General features: G+C 43.1%; 1 protein-coding gene across 2 annotated transcripts in view; it reads right to left on the bottom strand.

The window, feature by feature from the left end:
• Nucleotides 1-27,423, bottom strand: part of ITGA8 (integrin subunit alpha 8) — a 167,424-nt gene that overhangs the window by 76,513 nt on the left and 63,488 nt on the right. For both annotated transcript variants that reach the window (XM_040434555.1, XM_040434556.1), the window contains exons 9-16: nucleotides 27,119-27,162; nucleotides 25,308-25,364; nucleotides 22,932-22,984; nucleotides 18,018-18,223; nucleotides 15,914-16,105; nucleotides 12,713-12,758; nucleotides 10,470-10,586; nucleotides 2,425-2,480 (exon numbers count right to left, since the gene is read on the bottom strand). In XM_040434555.1, the coding sequence (XP_040290489.1) occupies nucleotides 2,425-2,480; nucleotides 10,470-10,586; nucleotides 12,713-12,758; nucleotides 15,914-16,105; nucleotides 18,018-18,223; nucleotides 22,932-22,984; nucleotides 25,308-25,364; nucleotides 27,119-27,162 (771 nt within the window). The remainder of the gene's footprint in view (nucleotides 1-2,424; nucleotides 2,481-10,469; nucleotides 10,587-12,712; nucleotides 12,759-15,913; nucleotides 16,106-18,017; nucleotides 18,224-22,931; nucleotides 22,985-25,307; nucleotides 25,365-27,118; nucleotides 27,163-27,423) is intronic.

Raw genomic sequence — 27,423 nt, forward strand, 5'->3', positions numbered from 1 at the left:
ATTGATAGATAATAGATATGAAATAGATAATTAATTCTAGCAATACATTATATATAAAAATATATAATAGCTAAAGAATCCATAGTTACATAATTTTTCCCTATTCCAGTCACATTTAAACAACCAAGCTTTGGATGTGAATAGAGTATAAAACATGCTTAAACAAAAAAATAATTTACTTTATATTTAAAGCAAATATTTCCCCCCGTTCATTGGAGAAGATTTATTTAGATAAAATGTAGTAATGGAGCCAATGTAAACGGGAGAAAGCGTCTCTTGATGACACTGCTGTTTGTTGTTATAATGAGGGAGATGGCGGGAGGATTTTCTAACCCTCGGAGATATCTCACGGTGTCAGACAGGTCACTGTTTATGTTCTGGCCTTTAGCCCAATGAAAGGAGTGTCACAATGGACATGGGCAACATTTCCATGCAATGAACTAGATATATAAACACTGCAGGGGCTCAAATTGTGCAATTTGCTCAAAATTCATGTCTCTTTTTTTAATTTTTGAAAAAATAAGCAACACTATCCTTAACATGGTTTACAAACTGTTCCAGCTCTTCTCGGACCCCACTAGTCTCAACTTTCTGGTTTCTCTCAACACACAGGAACTGACCGCTCAGCCAATCACTGGCCACAGTGGTGACCCGCCTCCGGCACTGATTCGCTGAGGGGTCATTTCCTGTGTGTCAAGACGGACCAGGAAGTAGAGAACAGAGTGGGCTAGGAAGCATTGAAGTATCACTTCTTAATAAACAAAAACATTTTACCAGACAGACAAACCCTTTAAAGACTACAGGGCACATTTATTAAGTTTTACACACCAGTCTTAATAAGCCCCTGCGCAGGCGGTGGAGATGTCGAAGTTACGCAGAAGCGCCGGCCTCTACATAATTTCACAGCCGATTCTAAATGTAAGACAACTTCCTAGTTGTCTTACATTTAGACATTTTTCTACAGCAAAAACAGGCGTAGAAAATGGTAAATGAGATGGGCCTGCTGGATGTCCCTTTCCCCTGCCCACACCAAGCCCACTTTTTTAGACCTGGCGTGAGCGTGAAAAGTCACAGATTCTGCAGCAACACGGCGTGCCACAGAATCTGCGCCAGATATACGCCACAAAAGTGGCGTATATCTGTTCGTAAATGATCCCCTATTTGCAATCAATAATAAAAATGACCCCATCTATTTGCCACAGAGCCTCCTGGTCTGGCAGACTCTGCCATGTAATACCACTTTTGTCCTCCAGAGGCCACTGCAGGGAAAGTGTGTGGCCAACAACAACCTTAAAGGAGCCACACCCACCTGGCTAAATTTTTAAAAAGGGGTTGTCGTAGTCAGACAAAATGAAACCAGGTGAAACGCTGGCTACTCTGACTCCGATCAGCTGTTCTCAACAGGGGAAGCCTTATCTCATCCTACATTTCCCCGTGGCAGCTCTCCATTCTGACATTTAGAGGGGGTTCTATATGGCAGCCATATGCCTTAACAAGGCATATGAACTTTGCGTTCAGCATTTTTTGTCTGGTAAAATCCCGGCATATTTGCCGGGTAGCGGCCGGATCACCGCCTTACCTCATGTAGTTAATGGGGTCGGCAGGAATTCCGGTAACATCCGGCAATGCCTGATCCGGATAATTCCGGAAGGCTGGTCTCTGCCAGAACAACCCGTCGGAGAGCTGTGCCGCGATATGACTGCAGGATTCGAAACTAGCGGTAGGTATAGGAGCTGCGTACACAGAGCGGGCCAAAGATACGACATGAACGTTAGTCGCAATGGACAACTGTGACAAATTATCAGCCAAATATTTGAGTTGGATTTTTTAAAACAAGTTGTCGGCCATAAATTTATGATGCAATCTGGCGATCCTAGTGTTTTAGGTGGAATTTTTGGAAATTTATTGGGCAGACTAGATGGGCCAAATGGTTCTTATCTGCCGACACATTCTATGTTTCTAGAGGTTGTCCCAAGAAAAATATTGAGCTTTTTTCAAACCAGCAGCTGGAACTGAATGCTTTTGTAATTGCATGTACGGTAATTAGAAATTTAGTATAACCACTAAGTTATTCAATAAAATGTATCTGTATAGCGCCACCTGCTGTTTGTTCTTTTCCTTATTTGCCTGTCCATATTGCTCAGGTGGACGCACATGCTCAGTTCCATTCTTCAACTGCCTTCTGAGCTGTGATAGGGAGAGAGCTGCAGCAGAAAGGCCACGTCCCCCAAGCTGCCAGCTTGATATAAATCTAGCAGAGCAGTTGGTTCAATGAATGGGCTGGTTCTAGCTTTGTTAGAAAGAGATTGTCATGTACTATATGATGTCCGATTTTCATTTTTTACATTAATCATGAGATAACCCCTTTAACAAATTTTTAGGTCCTGGTAGTCTTATAGATGCAAAGAGTTGAATGTTACTGACCTATGTGACGTGGAATACCTTGTCCGGATACATCCATACACACCGTCACAGTGAGGCTGCAAATACAAAAATGATAGAAAAACATTCATGATCTCGTCTTCAAAATTCCTCCTGTAAGACATTATTTCCTGGTAAAGAAAAGCTCTGACGACATTCAGAAAATCATTTTATCCTATAAAACTGGAGTCCCTGGATTATGTGGGTGACAACACTGGACCACACAGACTATGTAAAGACATAAATCATAATATCAGCCAAAAAAAAAAGGAAACCACAGTGTATCCCACTGGCATCTCACTGACCCTCATGACCTGTGATGGATCCTTCAGGTTCCCTTGTGGTGTCTGATAAATGACTTGGGCTCCGATGGAAATGTGAATAAAGCTGTTACGGAAGCAGATGTCACTGAACAGATATGACTTGTGGATACTCCCGAAACCGAAGGGCATTATCTAAGTAACTCCCTGGTCTTCACCCTTCAACCTCTACACAGGGTTCTGGACTCTGCTGCAGGGGAAACACCAGGCTGCTACATTTTAGAGTAGTCTCTGTTTAGTGGCTTCTGATCCACAGAGGTCAAGAGACACTTGAGAAGCACTGTAGGATCAGGTAAAAATGTAGTCAGGGACAAGCTAAGCATGGGACAGTCAGAGTATGTGAAATGTGGTGACAGGCTAAAGGTCCAGGCAGGAAGCACAGGCTCAAATCTGGGAAACAATGTGTAAATGCTGCTCAGCACATGATTACGCCGGTAGCACTGCAGTAAAGTCTCAGTAGACTTATTCAGCTAACGAAATACAGGACGGGTTTCAGCCAGTCCCAGCATTTTTCTATTGAAAATATGGGGAAAATGTAGAAGTCAGGTCAGGTAGCAGAGGGTCAAAATACAGTAAACAGGCCAAGGTCAAGCACAAGTAGAATATAACACACCTTTGCAGGGTCCAGTGGATTAGAAAACGTATTGCTCTGGCACTTTCCCACAAGCGAAGGTGCCCTAAATACTTAAAGGCGGTCAGCCATAGGCTGAGGAAGATGGAGGTGCACGTTTCCCCCATGAGAGTAGGAGAGAGAGCATGCACAATCATGCCCTATGGAAAGGCAAGAGGCAGGCCTCAGCCTATGTGAGCATTGGAGTAGCGTTACTCCTGCGGCCGTGCCCGCCAGGTTGGATCAGAAGCATGAACTACTAGGGAACAAGGGAGGGAGGACAGGCAAGTGCTCCGGTGTCCACGCCTGCCGGGTGGAGAGAGATGGCGGCAGGCACAGATCGCCGGTATAGCTAAATAAGTTGTAGGAAATGAGAAAATCCAGTTAATTTATGGTGCACTACAGACATGAGGTCCATCTGACCCGACAAAAATTGCAGTTTCATCATTTGAGAGAGGAAAATGAGAAGAGGAAATTCCAAGGAAGAACTTTATCACAGCAAGTGGAGTAAGTCACAAGTGTGGTCAGTGTAATTACATCTCCTCTATGCACCATTAACATATCTATGCGAGACACTAAACAACTCTCTAATCATAATGACTGGAACTGGAGATTAACTTCCTCTCCGCAATGTGATTAAACTGAACAAGAGCTGACATCTGGACGCTTCCATCCCGCACTGGAGCACACATTTCCTACACACTACTACACTAAATGTGGTCAAGAATGTGAGGAGTAATGATGGCAGATGACTGCCCCTCTCCTGGGGAATTGGGAATGTATGGGTTATTTCTCATGGGGGGGCGGGGGGGGGGGGGGGCGGGAGGACATGATGGACTGAATTAAACAGAATGTGGCATCCTGGTGCCTGTTTTCTATTTATCTCATGTCTATCAAACTATCTATCTAATTAACTATTTAATATCTATCAAATTATCTATCAATCTATCTATCTATCTATCTATCTCATATCTATCTATCTATCTATTATCTATCTATTATCTATCTATCTATCTATCTATCTATCTCATATCTATCTATCTATCTATCTATCTATCTATTATCTATCTATCTATCTCTCTATCTATTATCTATCTATCTATCTATCTATCTCCTATCTATCTATCTATCTATCTATCTATCTATCTCATATCTATCTATCTATCTATTATCTATCTATTATCTATCTATCTATTATCTATCTATCTATCTCATATCTATCTATCTATCTATCTATCTATCTATCTCATATCTATCTATTATCTATCTATCTATCTATCTATCTATCTATCTATCTCATATCTATCTCATATCTATCTATTATCTATCTATCTATCTATCTATCTATCTATCTATCTATCTATCTATCTATCTATCTATCTATCCAGTGCTTTAAGTGGGCCAAAAGAGGTGCCGGTACTCTATTAGGCGCCGGTGCTCCCCCCCTCTGCACATCAGACCCCCCATCACACACATATATATTAGTTCCTCTATGTACCAGTACAGTACCCCCCCACCACCGCACATTCGTTCCTCTCTGTACCAGTACCCCCCTGCACATCAGACCCCCCCCCCCACTCATCACACACACACACATTAATTCCTCTCTGTACCAGTACCCCCCTGCCAGGGGGGTACTGGTACAGAGAGGAATTAATGTGTGTGTGTGATGAGGGGGGGGGTCTGATGTGCAGGGGGGTACTGGTACAGAGAGGAACGAATGTGCGGTGGTGGGGGGGGGGGGGGTACTGGTACATAGAGGAACTAATATATATGTGTGTGATGGGGGGTCTGATGTGCAGAGGGGTACTGGTACAGAGAGGCACTAATGTGTGGTGGTGGTGGGGGGGGGGGGTACTGGTAAAGAGAGGAACTAATGTGTGTGATGAGGGGGGGGGGTCTGATGTGCAGGGGGGTACTGGTACAGAGAGGAACGAATGTGCGGTGGTGGGGGGGGGGGTCCTGGTACATAGAGGAACTAATATATATGTGTGTGATGGGGGGGTCTGATGTGCAGGGGCCCCCTACACATCAGACCCACCCATCAGACACATATATATTAGTTCCTCTATGTACCAGTACCCCCCCCCCCCACCACCGCACATTCGTTCCTCTCTGTACCAGTACCCCCCTGCACATCAGACCCCCCCCCCCCCCCCCCTCATCACACACATTAATTCCTCTCTGTACCAGTACCCCCCTGCCAGGGGGGGGGGGGGGGGGGTACTGGTACAGAGAGGAACTAATGTGTGTGGGGGGAGGGGGGGTGCCTGTCACTCACCAGTACTCTTCAGAAGTTGGATTCCAAAGCAAAGTCGATGTTCTTTGCTGCACCGTCCGACTCCTGACTCCAAGGAGGACCAGTCACTGGTCACCGCACTGATCGCTCCTCAGTCACAGGCGCGCGGGAAGGAGTTGACGTCACCTAACGTGAGGTCAACTCCCTGCCTGCGCCAGCCTGAGCCGTACTCTGCAACGACCCGCCCCCCTCCACTAGCTGCCCAGCCAACGACATTAGGGAGGAGATACTGCCAGCTCTCCGCTGCGCTCCGGTACCGGAAACCCACGTACTGGGCGCACGGAGAGGTGCTGGTACTCTCCAGGGCAATTTTTGGAAGTGGCGGTACTGAGTACCGCCGCGTTCCGGCCCACTTCAAGCACTGTATCTATCTCATATCTATCTATCTATCTATCTATCTATCTATCTATCTATCTCATATCTATCTATCTATCTATTATCTATCAATCTAATTAACTATTTAATATCTATCAAATTATCTATCTATCTATCTCATATCTATCTATCTATCTATCTATCTATCTATCTATCTATTATCTATCTATCTATCTATCTCATATCTATCTATTATCTATCTATTATCTATCTATCTATCTATTTATCTATCTATCTCATATCTATCTATCTATCTAATTAACTATTTAATATCTATCAAATTATCTATCTATCTATCTATCTATCTCATATCTATCTATCTATCTAATTAACTATTTAATATCTATCAAATTATCTATCTATCTATCTATCTATCTATCTCATATGTATCTATCTAATTAACTATTTTATATCTATCTCATATCTATCTATCTATCTATCTCATATCTATCTATCTCACTATCTCTGAAAGCATTGATTTATGGATACAGGCAAGACAATGATGATTATGATAACTGTTTCTGTCTTATTAGTTCTCATTATCTATCTGAAGAAATATATTGCAATTTTCATGAACCCTTTATAAACATGAATACAACCATATAAATGTATAATTACTTATATTAAATACATAGGAAATTGAGGTCTGCTGTATACAATGCTCCATAAATTCTGCATATTCCAGTTCTGCTGTTACTGGAAATGAATTTTTCTTTGTGTCTGCACCAGTTTGCCCATCAATGTCTGTAACAAGGCTCCACATGTATTTATTATAAACTCCACCATCTGTTAGTTATTACAGTATGAGGAATTTCTATATGCTCATATCCTAACTAGTTATATTATTTATAGAACTGAACCTGACATAGGACTGCGAGGAGCTCTATAAAGCACTACACTCACAACTGGTAAAGTTTTCATTGTTTATCTCCCTCTCTACTTCTATTAATATTAAAGATTGTCAGATTTTTTTTCAATTTCATGCCATCTTTAGTGTCCCCTAAATTCCCTAAGTACCTGGAGGTGAGAGAAATAAAATAAAATATGTTACCTGTTCCCTTATTACTTTTTAATTGTTAGAGTTATTCTACAAATACTATACAAATTCCAGATACCAGTGTAAAAGATAGTACATCACTCCAGCTGACAATTCAACATATCATATTTGAGAACATAATACATCAATCGGTACTGACAAGTCATCATGGAGGGTCAACCTTTTGTGTACAGATTTCAAAAAGGACATGCCATATGCTTTTTGTAAAGAGGGTTCTTAGAGATATCTAACTGGATCCAAAGTTCTCACCCTGCCTCATGGATGGTGCACCTCCACATGTTCATCAAATGGTAAAGTCACACATTCAAATGTCATCTAAGCTCCTTAAGCATCTAGGGGTGAAGAAATAAAAACCGACACACTCTAATGGATTAAATGTCAGTCTTGATGTGTCTAGTCAATATTCTCATTTAAAACACCCTATGGTATTCCAATCCCACATGCTTAAGGGTAGTTTGTAGTTTAAACCAATTTCAAGGCTTGTGGGATGATTCTGTAGTATATGATATACTGGGAAACAAACATAAACATTGATGCTGTATGTTTTATCGGAAATAGAGCTCTTAGAGATATCTAACTAGATCCAAAGTTTTCAACCTGCCTCATGGATGGTGCACCTCCGCATGTTCATCAAATTATTCAGTTTACAATGTTAAATTAACATATTCAAATGTCTCCTAAGCTCCTTAAGCATCTAAGGGTGGAGAGAGAGAAAAACTGACACACTCTACTGGGTCAAATGTCAATCTTGATGTGTCTTGTCAATGTTCTAATTTAAAGCGTCCTATTGTACTCCAATCCCACATGCTTAAGGGTCGTTTGTGGTTTAAACCACTTTAAAGGCTTGTGGGATGATTCTTCAATATATGACATATTGGGAAACAAACATAAATACTGAAAAACATCGATGCTGTATGTTTTATTGGAATTAGAATTCTTAGAGATATCTAACTAGATCCAAAGCTCTCAACCCGCCTCATGGATGGTGCACCTCCGCATGTTCATCAAATCATTCTGTTTACAATATGAAATTAACATATTCAAATGTCTCCTAATCTCCTTAAGTATCTAGGAGTGGGGAATAAAAACTGACACACTCTACTGGGTCAAATGTCAATCTTGATGTGTCTTGTCAATGTTCTCATTGAAAGTGCTCTACGGTACTCCAATCCCACATGCTTAAGGGTCGTTTGTGGTTTAAACCACTTTCAAGGCTTGTGGGATGATTCTGTAATATATGACATATTGGGAAACAAACATAAATACTGAAGAACATTGATGCCCTGGATTATTTATATACTGCCTTCCTTGCCTAACGTTTTAGACAACTTAATGTCTCTGTTTATCTTCCCACAGGTCGCGTTTCCATGTGGACCTCTTACAAAACACGTCCTGGCCTCCTTCCATTAATGAGGTGTATGAAGTTACTGATTCACATTTAATGTGGGGGAACTATAGAAATAAACGGAGAGATTATTAAACTGATGCATCAATCTTGGAATGTCAATGTTTCCGTCCGCTTTCACGAGGGCTGGAAATACAGCCCTGGCGATTCGGACCTCCTTCAGGTTCTCTTACATGCATTCTGTAATGTAGTTTCCCTTACACCGAGAAATCCATCAGCATTCATTCTGAGCAGGCTACACAGCTGGCTCAGGAATACAAAAAGAAGGATCCCGAGGGAGTAAAGAATTATGTGCCTGTTGGATTTAACCTACTAATCGTTTTCAGATGCACAATACAAGGTTAGAACAACCATAACAGAACATAAAACAACATAAACCGAATCAATAACAAAGGCGACTATCAGCTGGGACCATCTAAAAGCTGTTGCAGCAAAAAAATCTGATTGTATTATTTAATATCCCAGAGTTTCCAGTCTTAAAGCAGCTGCGAATGCTGAGATAAATTGGCCTGTGCAACGGACAATTGATATTTGGCCCATTTCCTTTGTGGTCTATGGTAACAAGCCCATTGTTTCAAGGTATCTGTTGAATTCAATGTAAATGTATGCAGTGGACATGGTTACATTTTATCTCTGCCAGCGATTGCATTCTTTATAAATAGTAACAGACCTCTAAGGGCCCATAGGATTGGGAGGTTGTACGGGGCCCACATATGTTGTGTAGTTGACCTTACGTAGAATTAGGACAAATCTAAGTTTTGCATAAAAACGAGATCACTGCATCAGTGGCCGGTGAAGCTGCCTGGCAAATGAATGGTGGCCCTTGTGATGCCCTAGGCAGGCAGGACTAGGGGGTGGAAAACTGAACAATGGCCTTGGTTTCTTAAAGGGGATATTTTATTTAGGTCATCAGTATCTGATCAGTGCGGGTCTGACACCTGGGACCCCCTGACGAACAGCTGATTGAGAAGCCACCGGCGCTCACAGTGGCGCCACAGCCTTCTCCGTACTCACCAAGCACAGCGCCATACATTGCCTAGTGGCTGATCTTGGTATCGCAGCTCAGCCCCATTCACGTCAATAGGGTTGAGCTGCTGCTAGGCCGTGTGACTGATGAAAGTGACGTCACATGGCCTAGGCTACTGCGAGCACCAGTACCTTCTCAGCTGATTGGCTGGGGGTCCCCGGTGTCAGACCTGCACCAATCAGATACTGATGACCTATAAAAAAGATAGTTCATCCCTTAAAATAGCTCAGAAAACCCCTTTAAACTTCCCCCAAGTGCTCCAAGGGTCCTTAGGGGCAGCCTGAAAGTGAAGTATGTAAACCCTCACTGTCCTAGATTACCAGGGACCTAATCCCTTATCCCACCAGGGTCTTTATAATTAACCCCTACACTATTTAGGCATTATTTGGTAGTGTTATTTGGATACTAAATGGCAGTTTTATGTGAATGGCATATAGCAGTGTAAATGTGGGCACTATATGGTACTTCTATTTGAATACTATACGGAAGTATTATTTCAGCATTGCATGGCAGTATTTTTTGGGTACTGGACGAAAGAATTGTTTGGGCATTGTGGGGAAGTAGTATTTATCCTAGGGCAGTATTTTAGTGCCCTACATTTACCCCCAAACATACTGTATATAGTGTATATATACTTGTTGCTCAGGGCCCTCGGTTTCTGTAAACCAGCCCTGCACGCAGGCAAAAGGCTCCAGCTGAAGCGGTCAGTGGGCTAGGTAATACTAGGTAATACTAGGTAATACTCCAGTGATAGCTTTTGACAATCGGTTGAATGACTGAGAGTTATATTCAGGGACATCACTACATTGTCTGTGGTGATGTCATTAGCCCCAGCCCAGATTCCTGCGTCCTCAGCCCGCTCCTGTCTACTGCTATTACAAAAGGACATGTGGGTTACCTTGTAATATTATAATATAAATGACTGGAAGAGATTAAATCACAACCTCTCACTCACCAGGACACCAGCAGCTCCACAGTGTCGGAGATGGAAACCGAGCAGGTTCTGTTGTCAGGATTCAGGATCATGGGATTAAGATGAAGCTCGGCGTCCACTGTAACTACAGGTCTGGCCCTGAGATCGAAACACAGGAATGAAGATCTCACTAACATAGTGGATGCAAGCAATGAGGAACGCTACCAGCAGTCAGTATAGTATAGAAAATATACAATGTACATGAAAAGCTAAGTAACATAGTAAGTGTTTTACATTACTTATCCTGTACTGATCCTCAGTTACATCCTGTATTATACTCCACAGCTGCACTCACTATTCTGCTGGTGCAGTCACTGTGTCCATACATTACTTATCCTGTACTGATCCTCAGTTACATCCTGTATTATACTCCAGAGCTGCACTCACTATTCTGCTGGTGCAGTCACTGTGTCCATACATTACTTATCCTGTACTGATCCTCAGTTACATCCTGTATTATACTTCAGAGCTGCACTCACTATTCTGCTGGTGCAGTCACTGTGTACATACATTACTTATCCTGTACTGATCCTCAGTTACATCCTGTATTATACTTCAGAGCTGCACTCACTATTCTGCTGGTGCAGTCACTGTGTACATACATTACTTATCCTGTACTGATCCTCAGTTACATCCTGTATTTTTTTTATTACAATTTTAAAAACATAACAAACAAATAAAAAAATACAGAAATCACACCAAAACATAACCCAAAACCCAAACCAAAAATACAGGACATAATGCACCTCAGCACAGTACAGACAACACCGGTCCAGCCCAACACTCACTCCCCCATAGAACACCCTTTATATACAGTATTTACAATATTTACAATTTCTATTTCAATATCAATGTACTAACCTTCCTGATCCGGTTGCACATATACAGAGTTACATCCTGTATTATACTCCAGAGCTGCACTCACTATTCTGCTGGTGCAGTCACTGTGTACATACATTACATGACTTATCCTGTACTGATCCTGAGTTACATCCTGCATTATACCCCAGAGCTGCACTCACTATTCTGCTGGTGCAGTCACTGTGTACATACATTACATTACTTATCCTGCGTTACATCCTGTATTATACTCCAGAGCTGCACTCACTATTCTTCTGGTGGATTCACTGTGTACATACATTGCTTATCCTGCACCGATCCTGAGTTACATCCTGTATTATACTCCAGAGCTGCACTCACTATTCTGCTGGAGAAGTAACTGTGTACATACATTAAGCTACTTATCCTGTGTTGATGCTGAGTTACATCCTGTATTATACTCCAGAGCTGCACTCACTATTCTGCTGGTGGATTTACTGTGTACATAGAGTACATTACATTAATTATCCTGTACTGATCCTGAGTTAATCCTGTATTATACAACAGAGCTGACTTTCCTAGCAGACTAGCGAGTGAAGCTCTGGAGTATAATACAGGATGTAACGCAGGATAAGTTATGTATGTACACAGTAACTGGACCAGCAGAATAGTGAATACAGCTCTGGAGTATAATACAGGTTGTATCTAAGGACCAGTACAGGATAATGTAATATATGTACACAGTAACTGCACCAGCAGAATAGTGAGTGCAGCTCTGGAGTATAATACAGGATGTAACTCAGGATCAGTACAGGATAAGTAATGTAATGTAATGTACACAGTGACTCCACCAGCAGAATAGTGAGTGCAGCTGTGGAGTATAATACAGGATGTAACTCAGGATCAGTACCGGATAAGTAATGAAGTGTAATGTACACAGTGACTCCACCAGCAGAATTGTGAGTGCAGCTGTGGAGTATAATACAGGACATAGATCATTTGCAAGATTCAACTTTTTATGCATCATGGATAATTCTCTCAGTAAGCTATAATTGAATATTCAGTTTAAGGGAAGACATCAGGCCCTGTCCACACTGCATGTGATGCTCCGAACAGCGTGCAGCGTTATACTTGTGTACGCAGCCCCACATACTGTATAACGGGACCCCAACCTAAATCCCAACATTACGTTTTTAAATGGTTTAACCACGATTCTCAAATCATGGCTGCTATCTTCCAAAAACAGCAATGCACCTGTCCATGGATTTTTTCGGATACCGCGGCTTAGGTTTATTGCAGTGAATGGGTCTGAGTTGCAATACCGCAACCAACCTGTAGGCAGGTGTGGCACTGTTTTTTTGGAAGAAAGCTACCCAGTACATTAATGAGACGACATAGAGTCTTACCTGTATAAAGCCACTTTTCCTGCTCCAAAAGCCCCAACAATCAGATCTAGAAGTAAAAAAATAACACAATGCTAAAGGAGGAAGGTATTATGCAGCTAATGATATAGCATTCTAAAAAAATATATAACATAGAGTAAAAGTCAGATTCCTATTTTGTCATCCAGAAGGCAGTAGCTAATTCTGATGTAGTAAGGGCAATGACACCGGACAGGTGATCATCGTCAGATCAGTGGCGGTCCAACTCTTCTCCCTCCCCCCCCCCCCTATCTTTCCTAGTTGCCTGACTACTGCTAAAAGTAGTTTAAATGGTCAGGCTGTATAATCTATACTATATTATATTATACTAGTTCTATAGCATTGATGGAAGCAGCCAAGTGGTCATTTAAGTGTTGAGGACAGGGTCCTGGGCTCCCCACCTTTCTCACAATCAGTAGGGGTCTCGGAGGTCAGACTCTCACTTATCTAAGATTTATCATCTATCCTGCAGATTTCAGCGGGCTGTCACTTCTGAGCTAGTACTTTTATACTACTGACAGGCTGAACCTCGCAGTGTGGGCCAGCGCTGCGAGGAAGATGAGTCTGATGGGACTCGTGACCTGGCACTATCCCTCCTCATGACCATGACCATGGTTAACAGGAAAGGAACCTGACATTATTGTCAGGAGGCAGGGATGGACAGGGCCACGAGTCTCATCAGACTCATCTCCCTTGTAGCGCTGGCCCACGCTGCGAGGTTCAGCTTATCAGTACTGTAAAAGTACTAGCTCAGAAGTGACATCTTACTTAAATCAGAAGGTCAGTCACTATAGTATGCTGCCCTCAGCAAGGAGGTGACAGGTTCCTTTAAGTCTTTCTGATGTCAGCAGATGTATGATGTGCTAATTGGCATAGATGTTTCCCAGAAACACAGAGGAACATTGAATGGCCTACAATACTACTCAGGTTTACTCATGTGTTCTCCACAAGGAGAAATAGTACCACGACCCCTGGACCCCAACCAAGGCTTCTCAGACAACTAAGCTAATTCTCTGTGCCTGATGTGACACCCAGTTATCTTTTCCTTTTGGAAGGAGGACTGGTGTGCACATCTCTTTTCCAGAGGATCTCTCTCACTCTCTCGTTTGTGTAGAATCGATTTTCACCTAAATCAAAATTTACTCATCTCTAATCATCTGTATTAATTTGTCTGCCTGTGTACTGACTTCTGCCCATTTCCTGCATTTTGACCCTCCACTACCTGATCTGTACGTGACCACCGTATTGACGCTTCGCTGCCTGCCCTCAGACTGTTTATTGATTTGCTCGTATTCTGCCTGCCCTGACCTCAGCCGATCCCTTACTGCGGTTTTGCTCGTGGGTCAGCTGTCAATCATACATAGTCTACTCTAGGAGGTAGCAGCCTGGTAGTTCCCCTGCAGCGAATTCCAGATCCTTGTAAAGTGGTGAATGCCAGGGGACTCCCAGGATAATGCCCTTAGAAGTAGCCCAAAGTCAAATCTGCTGGTGACACAGTGGTTCCACACCCACTGCCGTAAAACTATGTGTGTGTGTGTGTGGTATAGCGGTACTATATATGTGTGTGGTATAGCAGTACTATATATGTGTGTGGTATAGCGGTACTATATATGTTTGTGGTATAGCAGTACTATATATGTGTGTGGTATAGCGGTACTATATGTGTGTGTGGTATAGCGGTACTATATATGTGTGTGGTATAGCGGTACTATATATGTGTGTGGTATAGCGGTACTATATGTGTGTGTGGTATAGCGGTACTATATATGTGTGTGGTATAGCGGTACTATATATGTGTGTGGTATAGCGGTACTATATATGTGTGTGGTATAGCGGTACTATATATGTGTGTGGTATAGCGGTACTATATATGTGTGTGGTATAGCGGTACTATATATGTGTGTGGTATAGCGGTACTATATATGTGTGTGGTATAGCAGTACTATATATGTGTGTGGCAGTATTTTTTATTACATTTTATTAGGTGAAAACTTTTTTCAAGTTTGAGGTGTGTGTGCATACAGTGGGGCGGGGGGGAGGGCCCTGGTTAATTAACCTTCTAGCTACAGCTCTTACCCAATACATATAGGGAGTCATTTAAGAACAGATATACGCCACTTTTGTGGCGTATATCTGGCGCAGATTCTGTTGCACGCCATGTTGTGGCAGAATCTCCGACTTCTTCCTTACTCATGCCAGGACTGGTTTAGGCATAGAAAATGGTCTAAATGTAAAACAGCATGGAAGCTGGCTTACATTTAGAAGCGGCTGTGGATACACGGAAGGAGGATCCACCGCCAGCACAGGGCCTTAAAACGCCAGTCTTAATAAATGTGCCCCATAGTTTTACCATATATAAGAAATGTGAATCTCAGATTCTAAAAAAGTCCCAGCCATCTTTACCATGAAAGTGTCACACCTATGCAAATTAGCTCCAGTGCCTGTGGTGCCACCAGTAGGAAGGTCGTTATCAACGTCTGACCTTTTGCACAGGCTTTGAGACAGAATTTAGGATTATAGCCGAGCCCGTACCTCCGTGTCACATCCAATAATCCAGTTTCCAGCCCGGTCCCCAGACAAGGTCAGCGGAGATTTGCTAGCACAAATAAATATCCCGCACTCATCATATCACATGATGCAATAGAGGAAATGATCAATTTTCGTATTTTAAACATACAGGCGACTATATTTACAGCGGGGAATAGATTTCCTGTTCAGGTTTCACTACCAAACAATAAATGTTAAAGACATTACCAGCATTAAATGCCAATTTCATCTGATGAGTCGTGGAAAAATGGTGAGAACCCCAAAAACAACAAATGATCTAATCGGCTTCAGTCTACACAGAGCAGGGGGCTCAGAGACATCGGTCGTTTTCATCAGACCCTTCGATCTCTTCATTATAGGAAAACCATAGGAGTCAATAGAGTTTAGGAATGTTCTAATGTCATGTTAAAGGGGTATTACTGTTTTAGAAGAAAGTAATAAATAAAAATAAAACACTTATGTCTGGATTTTATGATGATATAAAACTTCTTCACTTTTGGCTACATTACAATCCTCAGCAGAGGCCGCGAGTGACGCCCCCCCGATCAGTCCTTCTTCTCGGTAAATGATCTTTGCAGACAATGCAGGGATGGAATTACCGTCCTCTATAGGATTCAAATGAAACAAATAGTCGCATACCTGGATAATCATTCTTGTCTATGTCTGAATCCCCTCTTAAGGTGAAGCCAAATCCTGCCGGCAGCGACGTTGAGGCCCAGGATCCTTCCAGGACTTGAGACGGTTCTTCATTTAACCCGTTTTTATCCCCGTTGTAAATAAATACTTTTCCCTTTCTGTCTTCCCCTCCAAATGGGCATCCGACGGCGACATCTGCCGAACGAAGGCAACGGACAGAGATTAAATATATGCATGCTATGCTGTACGTAGTTTTCTATCTACAGATGTAGCAAATGTTAACTTGACACTTAAAACGTTACATACTGTAGACAGTTGCAGCAAACTTTAATTTTAAAGGGGTTTTCCGGCAGAAGAAAATAGGGTCTAAACTGCTATGGGTGATAGTCAAACATGAAAAAATAGCAAAAGTCATCTAAACAGATCCTCCGCTGCTCCTGCGCTAATGCTGCCCAGTCCGCGGCCACTCCCTGCTTCCCGATCCAGCGATAACGTTCGGGTGTCCCATCTGGACATGTATGTCATACCCACAGAAAATCCTAAAAGTCAAGTAGGTGCCCTGCTTCTATCCAGAAAACGGGACCCTGTTGCACACTGCAGGGAAGGGGTTAGGTTAAGAAATTGGCATTGGGGGGTTGGGGCGCCGTTTCAGTTTTGGCCTCAGGCAGCAGAAAGGCTAGGTGCACCCTTGATGGTACCTCCATCTCAGACATTTCTTACATATCTAAATGTTCAGATTGGACAACCCCTTTAAGTCTTTTGACCCTGATTTTTTTTTTTTTTAAAGAAGGGTATTCTAGTAATTTCAGGTTATCCCTTATCCACAGAATAGCGGATAATTATGTAACTGATGGGGTCCTACCACTGGGACCACCACCGTTCATGAAAACGAGGTAACCGTACCCCGCTGGGTTCATGAAGAATCATTTTTAATATTATTTGTTATTATTTTTTAATTTTTTTTAATTTTACGAAAGCACCATTAGTGCTGCTGACAGCAGGAAGTCTTTCCGCTCTTGGGAATTTACGATTGAATCTTTACATTACGGAAAAAGATACGGCCCAGAACATGGGACACTAATTAGACAGGCTGCGCAGTAAAAGTGGAACGTATTAAGGAACTCGCAGACAAGTTTCAGGAGAGAATTGAGGGTTAATTGAGAGGTTATCCTCATAAAGTGACTCTCTATGGACTGAAGTGTGGAAAGCTGTGAAGCCCAGACATCCAGTAAACGGAGGGTCGAGCAGTGAGAGGAGGCAGGGAAAACTCCTAAACCTGCCATTTGCAAAGTATACACAGCGCTCACCACTGTGTAGAATGGAGTAGACAGCAACAGGGCATGGTCCACTTAAAGGGGATGTCCTATTTTTCAGAATGCTACTTTGAGGCATGTTTAGATAATATTGTAGATTGGTTACAGGGGTTGTTGCATGTAGCACATTTCCGGCTCATGGATAGAATAGGCCAAACATGTCTGATAGCTGCGGATCCTCCACCTTTAAGACCTGCTCTTATCTCAAGAACAGGGCGCCATAGTGAAAGGAGAGCAAGTCATTCATGTGCAGCCACTTCTCCATTCACCACTATGAGACTTGCAAAAATAGCCAAGCTTGGCTATTTTTGGAAGTCCCTTAGCAGTGAATGGAGAGGTGGTTGCGCATGCACAGCATGCTATCCGTTCATTGCGGGAAAGGGACAGGTCTCAGGGGTGGGACCTGCACCTATCAGACATGTATGGCCTATCCTATCGAAGAGCCATAAATGCCTCAGATGGGAAAATCCCTGTTAACCACGTATCTAGCAAGGCTTTCGAGGACCACAATTGGAAGGAATCCAATTTAAAGCACACTTTCTATACCATTCCCACTTCATATTCACATTAAAAGTTGCCCATTTACTCATAAATTTCCTGGTCGCCCTTGGAAACAGTCAGCAGTTTCTCCACTTTGTAGTCAGACATGCCATGTAACATCGATCAGAGAGACAGGCAATTTCTAGGCAATTTCCCAGTGTTACTTCTGTACAACCGACCCAACACTCAATGGGATACCCAAACTATGGCGTAAGAAGAAGCCAATCCATAAGCAGGTGAGAAGGACGACTTACCGTTGTATCCATCTTGATTTAAATCCCCTAGATTTGCAATGGAACTGCCAAATCTGCCGAACACCTCGGCCCCTTTCAGTAAGCGGGCATCTTTGAAGACGAGGGGACTCTCCTGCAAGTAGATGTAGACTTGGCCCACTTCCTTTGGGTTACTCTCAAATTCGCGGTCCATGTACAGTGGCGCGCCCACCAGGACATCATCTAAACTGCACAAGGACAGGAAAATCATGATGGAGCATCTGTCGAGTAGTCATGGTTTCTCCATTTTGCTGGCCAATATATCAAGGATTTGTCTTGTCTTGTTTCTTCATATACTCTATCGAGGAGATGAGCTCCTACGTAAATCAGGGTTGTCTCTGGAGCAATACATTGGTTTGGATTGGTTGATTTGGTTGTCCCAAGATTTTATTTTTCAGCTATTCAACGGATAGGTGATCTGTGCTTGATCAGTGGAGGTCTGATTCCTAGGACTCCTACCGATCACCAGAACAGGACTCCTGTGTATTAATGAATTGGTGGTCCCATTCATCTCTACAGTGGACGGACAGTGGACACTTATCTTTGACAATGGACCACCATGCCATTAATACAAGGGGATAAAGAGCTCCTGTTCTCGCCATAAGTAGGGGTCCTAGTGATCGAACCCCCACTAATCAGACACTTATCACCTATCGTAACCCTTTAAGGAATTTCACATAATTTCTTAATCAAGTGGTGTACATAAAGGATGGAGCCTCTCAGCAAGGGCCCATTGACCCCACCATACCACTAACGACCAAGGACAAAAGGTCCTGGTGGCCCTATATCATTTTCCAAATCCTTGCTTCCAAGGATTCCAAGGCTACCAATTCTCACCAATCATTAATATGAGGCCAAGACCAACCTGGAATGGGGCCCCTCTCCCCACGGGCCTGTAAAGGCTGCCTCTAAAGTACATGCATCCTTATCCTAATGTATTATCCTCTGTAAAGCAGAGGAGCATTACTGCAATGCTCGATAGTCCGGAGGACTAATTCAGTAAGAGATGAGTGGCTCGTGCATCAGTTACACATCATAAATATTGATCGAGAAGTGCATTAGAGAGGTCAATTTTCCCGCCATTCACGAGGTCGCCGTCAAGACAAAGCCGAGTGCAATTATCTTTCCATACATTATCACTGCATGTAAATATACAGGATGTTACCCTCCGCCACTTCACAAGTCCCTCATAATATGCATGGAATTCAAGGGCGATAAAAATATCAGTTACACCAGTGTGTACGTTACACGACACGAACATATGCATCGTATAAATGTTTATGTTCCCCGGGCCTGTATATAATTATGATTGATGACTGATTATAGACCACTGTATGCAGCCATAAAATATGATAAACACCTCCGAACGTATACACACATATACATTGTATGTGTAAGTCACAATTTTTTACATCTTTGCCTTAAAAAAATATATATATATATATATATAAATATATTTTGTTTGTTTGTTTGTTTGTTTTAAATGAGCATAGTTTTTAGAGAAATGGTAAAATCATATATTGCCCTTAAATACAGCTTGGTACATTACGGTCTAACTTAAAGAGGACCCATCCCCTCTACTGACGTCTGTTTTAGTAACTACTTGCATTCCCCATGTAATAACAGTTCTGGAGCATTGATTCTTAACGCTCTATATTGTGCTATTACTTTATTATTCCTGCCAGAAGGGAATGAACTGCCAGCAGTCTGTAATGAAGGTCCAACTGGGTGTTACCAGTTGAGGGTGTGCATAGTCTGACTCTGGCAGCACTGATTGGATAGTGTGCAGGGACACACCCCCAACTGGTAACACCCAGCTGGGCCTTCACTGCAGACTGCTGGCAATTTATTCACAGTTTCTAGAAGGAATAATAAAGGAATGGCACAACGCAGACTCATAAGAATAGATGCTCCAGAATTGTTATTACATGAGGAATGCAAGTAGTTACTAAGACAGACATGTCCGGGGAGGTGATTGATTTTTAGAATTAGAAAAAAGATGTCTGTTCTTTCTTTCTTTTCTTTTTTTTTAAAAAACAGTGCCACATCTGCCTTTGGACTATTGCTGGTATTACAGTTCAGTCCTTTTTACTTAAAGGGGTTGTCCCACAAAAAATATTCTACAGCTTTAAAACCAGCGCCCGGACCTGAATACTTTTGTAATTGCATGTAATAAAAAATTTAGCATGGCCACAGAGTTATTCAATAAAATGTATCCGTATAGCGCCACCTGCTGTCTGTTTTATTCTTATTTCTTTGTCCTGCTCACTGAGAAGGCCGCACATGCTCAGTTTCATCCTTCAACTGCCTCCTGAGCTCTGATAGGTAGAGCATGGACACGCCCCCTGAGCTGCAGCAGAAAAGACACTCCCCTTGAGATCCCAGCTTGATATAAATCTAGCAAAGCAATGAATGGGGAGATCTCTGGATCCATGTGAGGTGCAGGGCTGGTTCTAGCTTTGTTAGAAAGAGATTGTAATGTACCATATGATGTCTGATTTTCATTTTTTAAATTAGTCATGGGATAACCCGTTTAAAGGGGTTGTCTCACTTCAGCAAATAGCATTTTTGCAGAACAGGTGCGAACCCATTCATTTTCAATGGGGCCGGAATGTGCTGTCCGCATCCGCATCTGTGAATCCGCACTTCCGGATCCGCACTTCTGTTCTGCAAAAAAATAGAACATGTCCTATAAGAAAAGGCATTATCTATGAGAGTGCTGGCGATGTGCGGTCTGAAAAATGCGGAACGCACATTGCAGGTGTCCGTGTTTTGTGGATCCGCAATTTGCGGATCCGCAAAACACATACGGACATATGAATGGACCCTTATAGTGTGCAAGCACGACCACTGCTGCTGGATTGCAGGGTGGTCATAACCCCTGGATATGAGCAGTGTATGATGTGATGGAAAAATGAATCCCGCCAGCAAAGGAAGCAATATGGACAATCACAATACATTAGTAAGTGCCTTGTATTAACTTTCACTACATGATAAATGCAATTCGCTGAAGTGAGACAACCCCTTTAAGTGGTGTACTGCAACAGACACAGTAAATGGGGCCCCATCATTGGCACTGTCAGGGGATGGTTGGTGGTTGGTGGTTGGGGTGGGGTTCATGAGCTATCTTCAAAACAAAGAGGTTATGGCAATTTCTCAATCACCCAGAAGTCCATGGTACTGTCCTTCCAATGAATTCAGTGGGGATCAAGAAAGACTCCAGTCAGCATCAGACTAAAGTCCCTGGGACCCACCAGAGGAAGTGGTTCTGAGGACCCACCCTCTGTGTATACAGAACCTTAAAGAGGACCTTTCATCTGGCAAAAAATTCTGAACTAAGTATCATGATATGTACAGCGGCGCCCCGGGATCTCACTGCACTTAATAATATCCCTGGGCGCCGCTCCGTTCTCCTGCTATGTCCTCCGGTATCTTCGTGGACTTAGTTATACTGGGCGGAGACTGCCCTTGTTCTCCTGGGCGTCTCCATCTCCCACGCTGTAGCTCTGGCCAATCACAGCGCAGAGCTCACAGCCTGGGAGAAACAAACCTCCCAGGCTGTGAGCTCTGCACTGCGATTGGCCAGCGCTACACCCTGGGAAAAGGAGACACCCAGGAGAACAATAGCAGTCTCCGCCCAGTAAAACCAAGTCCCCGAAGTCTCCGCCCAGTATAACCAAGTCCCCGAAGATCCCTGGGCGCGGCTGTACATATCATGATACTTAGTTCAGAATTTTTTGCCAGATGAGGTCCTCTTTAAGAGCTGTTACACCTAGAGGCTCTGCTCTCTCTGCTACTTCTGCATCTTCTCCACTTTGATTGACAGGGCCAGGGCCTGTTTTATTAGGGTTCAACTACTATTTGAGCTTTGACCCACCGGAGGATCCTCTGGTACTCTGGTGAGCTAGTCAGAACCTGACTCCAGTGGTGGGGAATCTCCCAAAAAAACAACCAAAATGTTTGAATGGGAAGCTTTACAAAGCCTAAAGTTTTTGGGGGGGCTAGAACAGGCCATCAATATCAGATCGGTGGTGGTCCAGCTTTCAGTGCCCCTGCCAGTTAGCTGTTTGAAGGCCCAGAACCTCGGCCTGTTCAGTATTTTCATTGCTCCATATTCCACCACCCCTTGTACGGCACAATGTAAACAATGAAGAAGCCTCCACTCAGACGGCCGTATGCTGTCCGCAAAAATGCAGATCCGGTTTTTTTGCGGACAGTTCAGCATGTCCGCAAAAAAACGGATTGCATTCAGTTTTTTTACTGACTTATACACTTCAATGGGACCACGTCCTGATTTTCACTGACAAGTATAGGACATGTTTCATTTGTTTTGCTGAGCCATAGCACAGAAGAAAAGGGCTCCATAGAAATGAATGGAACAGCATCTAATCCACAAAAAAATGGATCCACATTTTTGCGGACAGTATACCGCCGTCTATATGATCCCTTACTCAAGCTCCATGGCCACCGTCAAGCAGCTGTCCTTAGAGTCGGACACCGACAGATCTGATACCGGTGACCTATCCTAAGGATAAAGCCTGTTAACATCTGGAATCTCCTCTTTCACATCTTCACCATTCCTTGTGGTTTCCAGTTTATAGAAAAAAGTTAGACTTTTTCCTCTTTATGAAATCTCCCCTTACACCGCTTCCTCCTGCGATCTTACTCGGCTTCCGTCTCTCCTCCTCCAGGGGCGTCTGATCTTTAGCAGATCACAAGGCATGGCATGAAACCGTGAGCATTAAGCGGCCTCTTTACTTTAAAGGTAACGTCAAATAGATGTCAAGACATTGATCCTCCACGTCTTAAGACCAAGTGGCAAAATGCAGTACAAACACGGTTCTTCATGGTGGTAATTAAGAGCGGCCCAAACATTAGAGGATAGTGTTAACATACCCGTCACTGTTTACATCTGACACGGCAACTGTATATCCGAAGTAGGAAGCCATCTGGAAAGAGAGAGGTTTTAACAATAGCTCCGGCCTCTTTGTATAGATGTGAAAGTATCGACGTTCCGACATCAAACAATGTCTTAATGGGAAAAAAAATCTGTAAATGTTCAATATCTGCATTATTTAAACTTTGGGTTGAACCTTAAACCGCAAGGGTCAAAGCCGGAGACTTAAGGTAAACAAGAGCAGGGTAACCCCGTGGATGGGAGGCTGTACAGACAGATATTCCTGCATTATTATTGACATAAGGAATCACTGATCACTGTTTTTAATGTGGTCAATGTATACTACAGAACACCCAACGTAATCCTTCTTTAAGGACCTCATTTTTCCTCGAATTATTTGGCTAATGTGGTTGCACTGACTGTTTTTGTGTTTTGCTTTTGCTTCTAGAGGCAGATTTTGTATTCGGGATTGTGTTACACACAGCGGGCAGCCATGCGTTTTCCTGGAGGTCTTCTTGCTCCCAATGTCCCATCTCTTTCAATGAATACTACAGAACAGCAAGCTGAATCCTTCTTAGCAGACCTCATTTTAACTTGACTTATTTGGCTTATGTGGTTGTGCTGACTGTTTTTGTGTTTACCCTTTGTATAAAGATGTCGATATTCTATTAGGGATTGTGTTACCCACAGCGGGCAGCCATGTGCTTTCCTGGAGGTCTTCTTGCTCCCCCTCTCTTCCCCTGTCATCTTGCAATCCAAACAAATGTCTGATAAGCCAAGGAAATATTTGTCTGCGGTGTAAGGCAGTATGGTACAGGGGCCATCTATACTGCCCATCTTCATTATGGGAAAGAAAAAATATTATTGTAGCTTTTTTTTATAGGGTCAACCAATTTTGTAGTATGTCCCTGGCAAAGTCGTGTGCGTAGCCCCGATATGGCAGAACATAGAGTCCTTATCGTTAAATAATATACGCTTTGGTAGGCCAAAATCTGGTCCCCAAGTTCTGATTTTGGTAATAGCAGATGTACAATGTGGATGTTTCAGGGGTGGGGGGTTGGGATTGTTCTCAGCTCCAAAAATAACATTAGCAAATTCCAATTTCCAGAATGACACATTCAGTTGTAGAGTTTCTATTTCGCCTTGATGATAATTTTCACACAAATAAAACCTTAATTTTACAATAAAGGATCATAGTATATATCCTAATACTTAAAGGGGTTCTCCGGGCTACAGATGTTGATGGCCTGTCCTCAATATCAGATCAGCTGTTTCAGTCAGTTATGGCACAGGATCTAACAGCGTAGAGAGCTGTCGTTTCTAGAGTCGGTGTACTGAAATTCAGCTTCCATTCACTTGAATGGGAGCTAAGCTGCAGTACACCGATATGGCCACTACACAGTGTATGGAGCTTTCTGCCTCTAGCGCCATACACTACCTAGTTTCCCGTTCCGGGGCAGCCCAAAGCAGCTGATCCGTCAGGGTGCTGGGTGTCAAACCCCCGTCGATATGATATTGATGACCTATCCTGAGGATAGGTCATCAATAGCTGTAGCCCAGAGAACCCCTTTAAATATTCTCTGAAAGTAGACACCTAGTTAATCGTGAAAATGTGACTTTGCATTCATCATTTTGCATTAAATGGCGCCTTCATGCAGTTTTGCATCCAAGCCTAAACAATGGGGTTGACTAATGGCTGATTAGGCGCAGGGGGTGATTAAATGTGACATTGCTCATCATCTTCTCAACATATTCTCTGATTGGTAAAAGTGTGGTGATAACATGAAGAAAAGTTCATTTATCCCCCCCCCCCCCCTTCCCAAGAGAGGTCATCAGAGGTTGTACAGGGGACCAGATAACAGTAACAGGATTTGATTAGTAAGAGAGGTGGTAACATGAAGTAAAGTTCCTGCATCTCTTCCTCCTTGAGTCACTGGAAGCTGCACAAGAGGAGAGATAACAATAACAGGCTTTGATTGGTACGAGGGGTGATAACATGAAGCAAAGATCTTGTATCTCCCTCTCCCTGGGGTCAATGGAAGCTGTACAGAAGAAGATTGCAGTAACAGGGTATGACACTTGCAGTTTTCTCCCCTTCTATGGAGAACCAGGAAGTAAATCTTTTCATACTTCTCTCTGAATTTAAACAAGTGCTGCCGAATATTACACCTACAGTTTGGATGTTAGAAGGGCTTTAATATGATACCAAATCTAAGCAGTTATACTCTAGTTGCAGCAAGTATTTTAAGTCATGATGTCCATGGCAATGATAGCAAATATGATATATAATAGAGGTTGATTATATTTTATTACAATTGTTGATCCAAATATGACAAGGTCAGCAATCACCCCCTGTCCATGATGTGTAAAATTACCTGATCACCTGTGAAATTGTGGATGTACGTCATGTCTGTAGAGTCAATGATGGTGACCTAGGAAAGAGATGTTGGTCCGTCAGTCTGGATTATTCCATGGGTTGAAACCCAATATACTTGACATTTTAATTCCAAATCATTAGAAGGTCTCGGCCTCATCAAGTGGACTACTTGTTACAGTTACACTGATACACTTAAAGGGGTTGTCCAGCCTTTACTAAGTAATGGCCTATCCTCAGGATAAGCCAGCGCTAGCTGATCATCGGGGGTTCGGCACCACACATCCTCGCCAATCAGCAGTTTAGATGTAGCTCTGTGGCCAGAAGTCAGAAGTCATCAATGGTGTCGGACTGGGGTTCCTTCGGCCCACCAGAGGACATTGTTCTCGGGGCCCAACCTCTAGATCATCAATAAAGTCTACTAGGTTTTGAATCAAAGAAACAGACCCTAGTGGCAAGTGATTGGCTGCAAAGGCACCGGACCTTTGGGGCCCTCTATGACTTCAGAGGCTGGGCCCACCAGACGATCCTCTGGTACTCTGGTGGGACAGTCCGACCCTGGTCATCAACCTAGTTGAACAGGAAGCCGTTATACCGGCTCCACAAGCCTCCAGATTTCGTGACAAGTTGCACGAGGATGTCCCGTCACAGAGGAAAGGCGAGAACGGAGAACACGTCGACTCCTTCACAGACTTTGCCTGAACTTTTCAGAAGTGCCAGGCGATCAACAATGGCGGACCCCTCACCAGCTCCGTCTAGCCCCGCCTCCTCTATAGCCAGTGGATCCATCCTGGAGCCCCAAGAGCAGCAACCAGGTCAGACTGAGCTTTTTGCTAATATTGCATCGTTGTTCCGCACGGAACTCTCACAGGCAGTGGTTGAATTTACTCGCCAAATTCAAGACCTGGGGCAGCGGGTCTCGGACTTAGAATCTCGGACCGATGATAGGGGTGGGGGGTTGGGACCTTTGGGGCCCTCTATGACTTCAGAGGCTGGGCCCACCAGACGATCCTCTGGTACTCTGGTGGGACAGTCCGACCCTGGTCATCAACCTAGTTGAACAGGAAGCACTACAGCGCTGCTCCCAACACACAGAGGATATTTCTAAAGAATCCATGAAAAAGAAATGATGACACATGGTCCATCGGATGCAACTAGAAGTATTGCTCACGGAGGCGCCATACAGCACAGCGCTCCCAGTTCTGTTCAGGTTCAGGGCCACCGCACAGGCTCTGTACACATAGCTTTGGTGTAAATTGGTGCATCTAGGGTTTCTACACTTTTTTCCAACATGCTCAACCAGTGGGCGGGCTTAAGCTGAAAGGAGCGGAGCGGCGCAGATAAGGGGAGTGGCCTAAGATACACTATTTTGTGCCAAAATTGCTCCACAATTCTGGTAAAAAAAATCTGTCTCAAAGTAAGCCAACCAATGGGCGGTATAGAGCTAGATAAAAGTATCTGTCCCGATAAATCATTCGGCCTGAGCCCCTGTGATAAATCTGGTGCAGGGCTGTACAGCCGGTCTAAGGTTTATTAAATCTCAGCAGATATACAGTTTATAAAAAAGTTGCAGAACCTTTCAGTCTACAATGACTGAACTTGATTTATATAAACATCTCCTTTAAGAGCTGTTATCATTATCATTATTATTTTACAATGTAATAATATAACATGGTAAGCCTGCATAGTGATGTATGAATCCGGGAATAATCTATAAATAAAACATAAACAGTGTAAAGCTAAGCACATTCATATATAAAATACTACATACATACAGTACATAAACAGTATAGAAGAACCGATAATACATACATATCCGAAGTTCTGCTCGCCTCTCGGGATTCCAGCCACCAACTCTGTCAACAAAATGAACTAAAATCAACACACGAAGAAATCGACTACAGTAAAGTATGAGCAAAGTATCAGAACGGACATCTGCACCTATGAAGATGCCATTCTGTTCATTTATTTATTTTCCTCACTTTTATATAGCGCTGACATATTCTGCACCGCTGTACAGACATCAGCATCACTCTGTCCCCAGAAGAGCTCACAATCTAAGTTCCCTATCGGTATGTCTTTGGGGTGTGGGTGGAAACCGGAGAACCCGGAGGAAA

Source organism: Bufo bufo, chromosome 5 (assembly GCF_905171765.1).
Source record: "Bufo bufo chromosome 5, aBufBuf1.1, whole genome shotgun sequence".
NCBI lineage: Eukaryota > Metazoa > Chordata > Amphibia > Anura > Bufonidae > Bufo > Bufo bufo.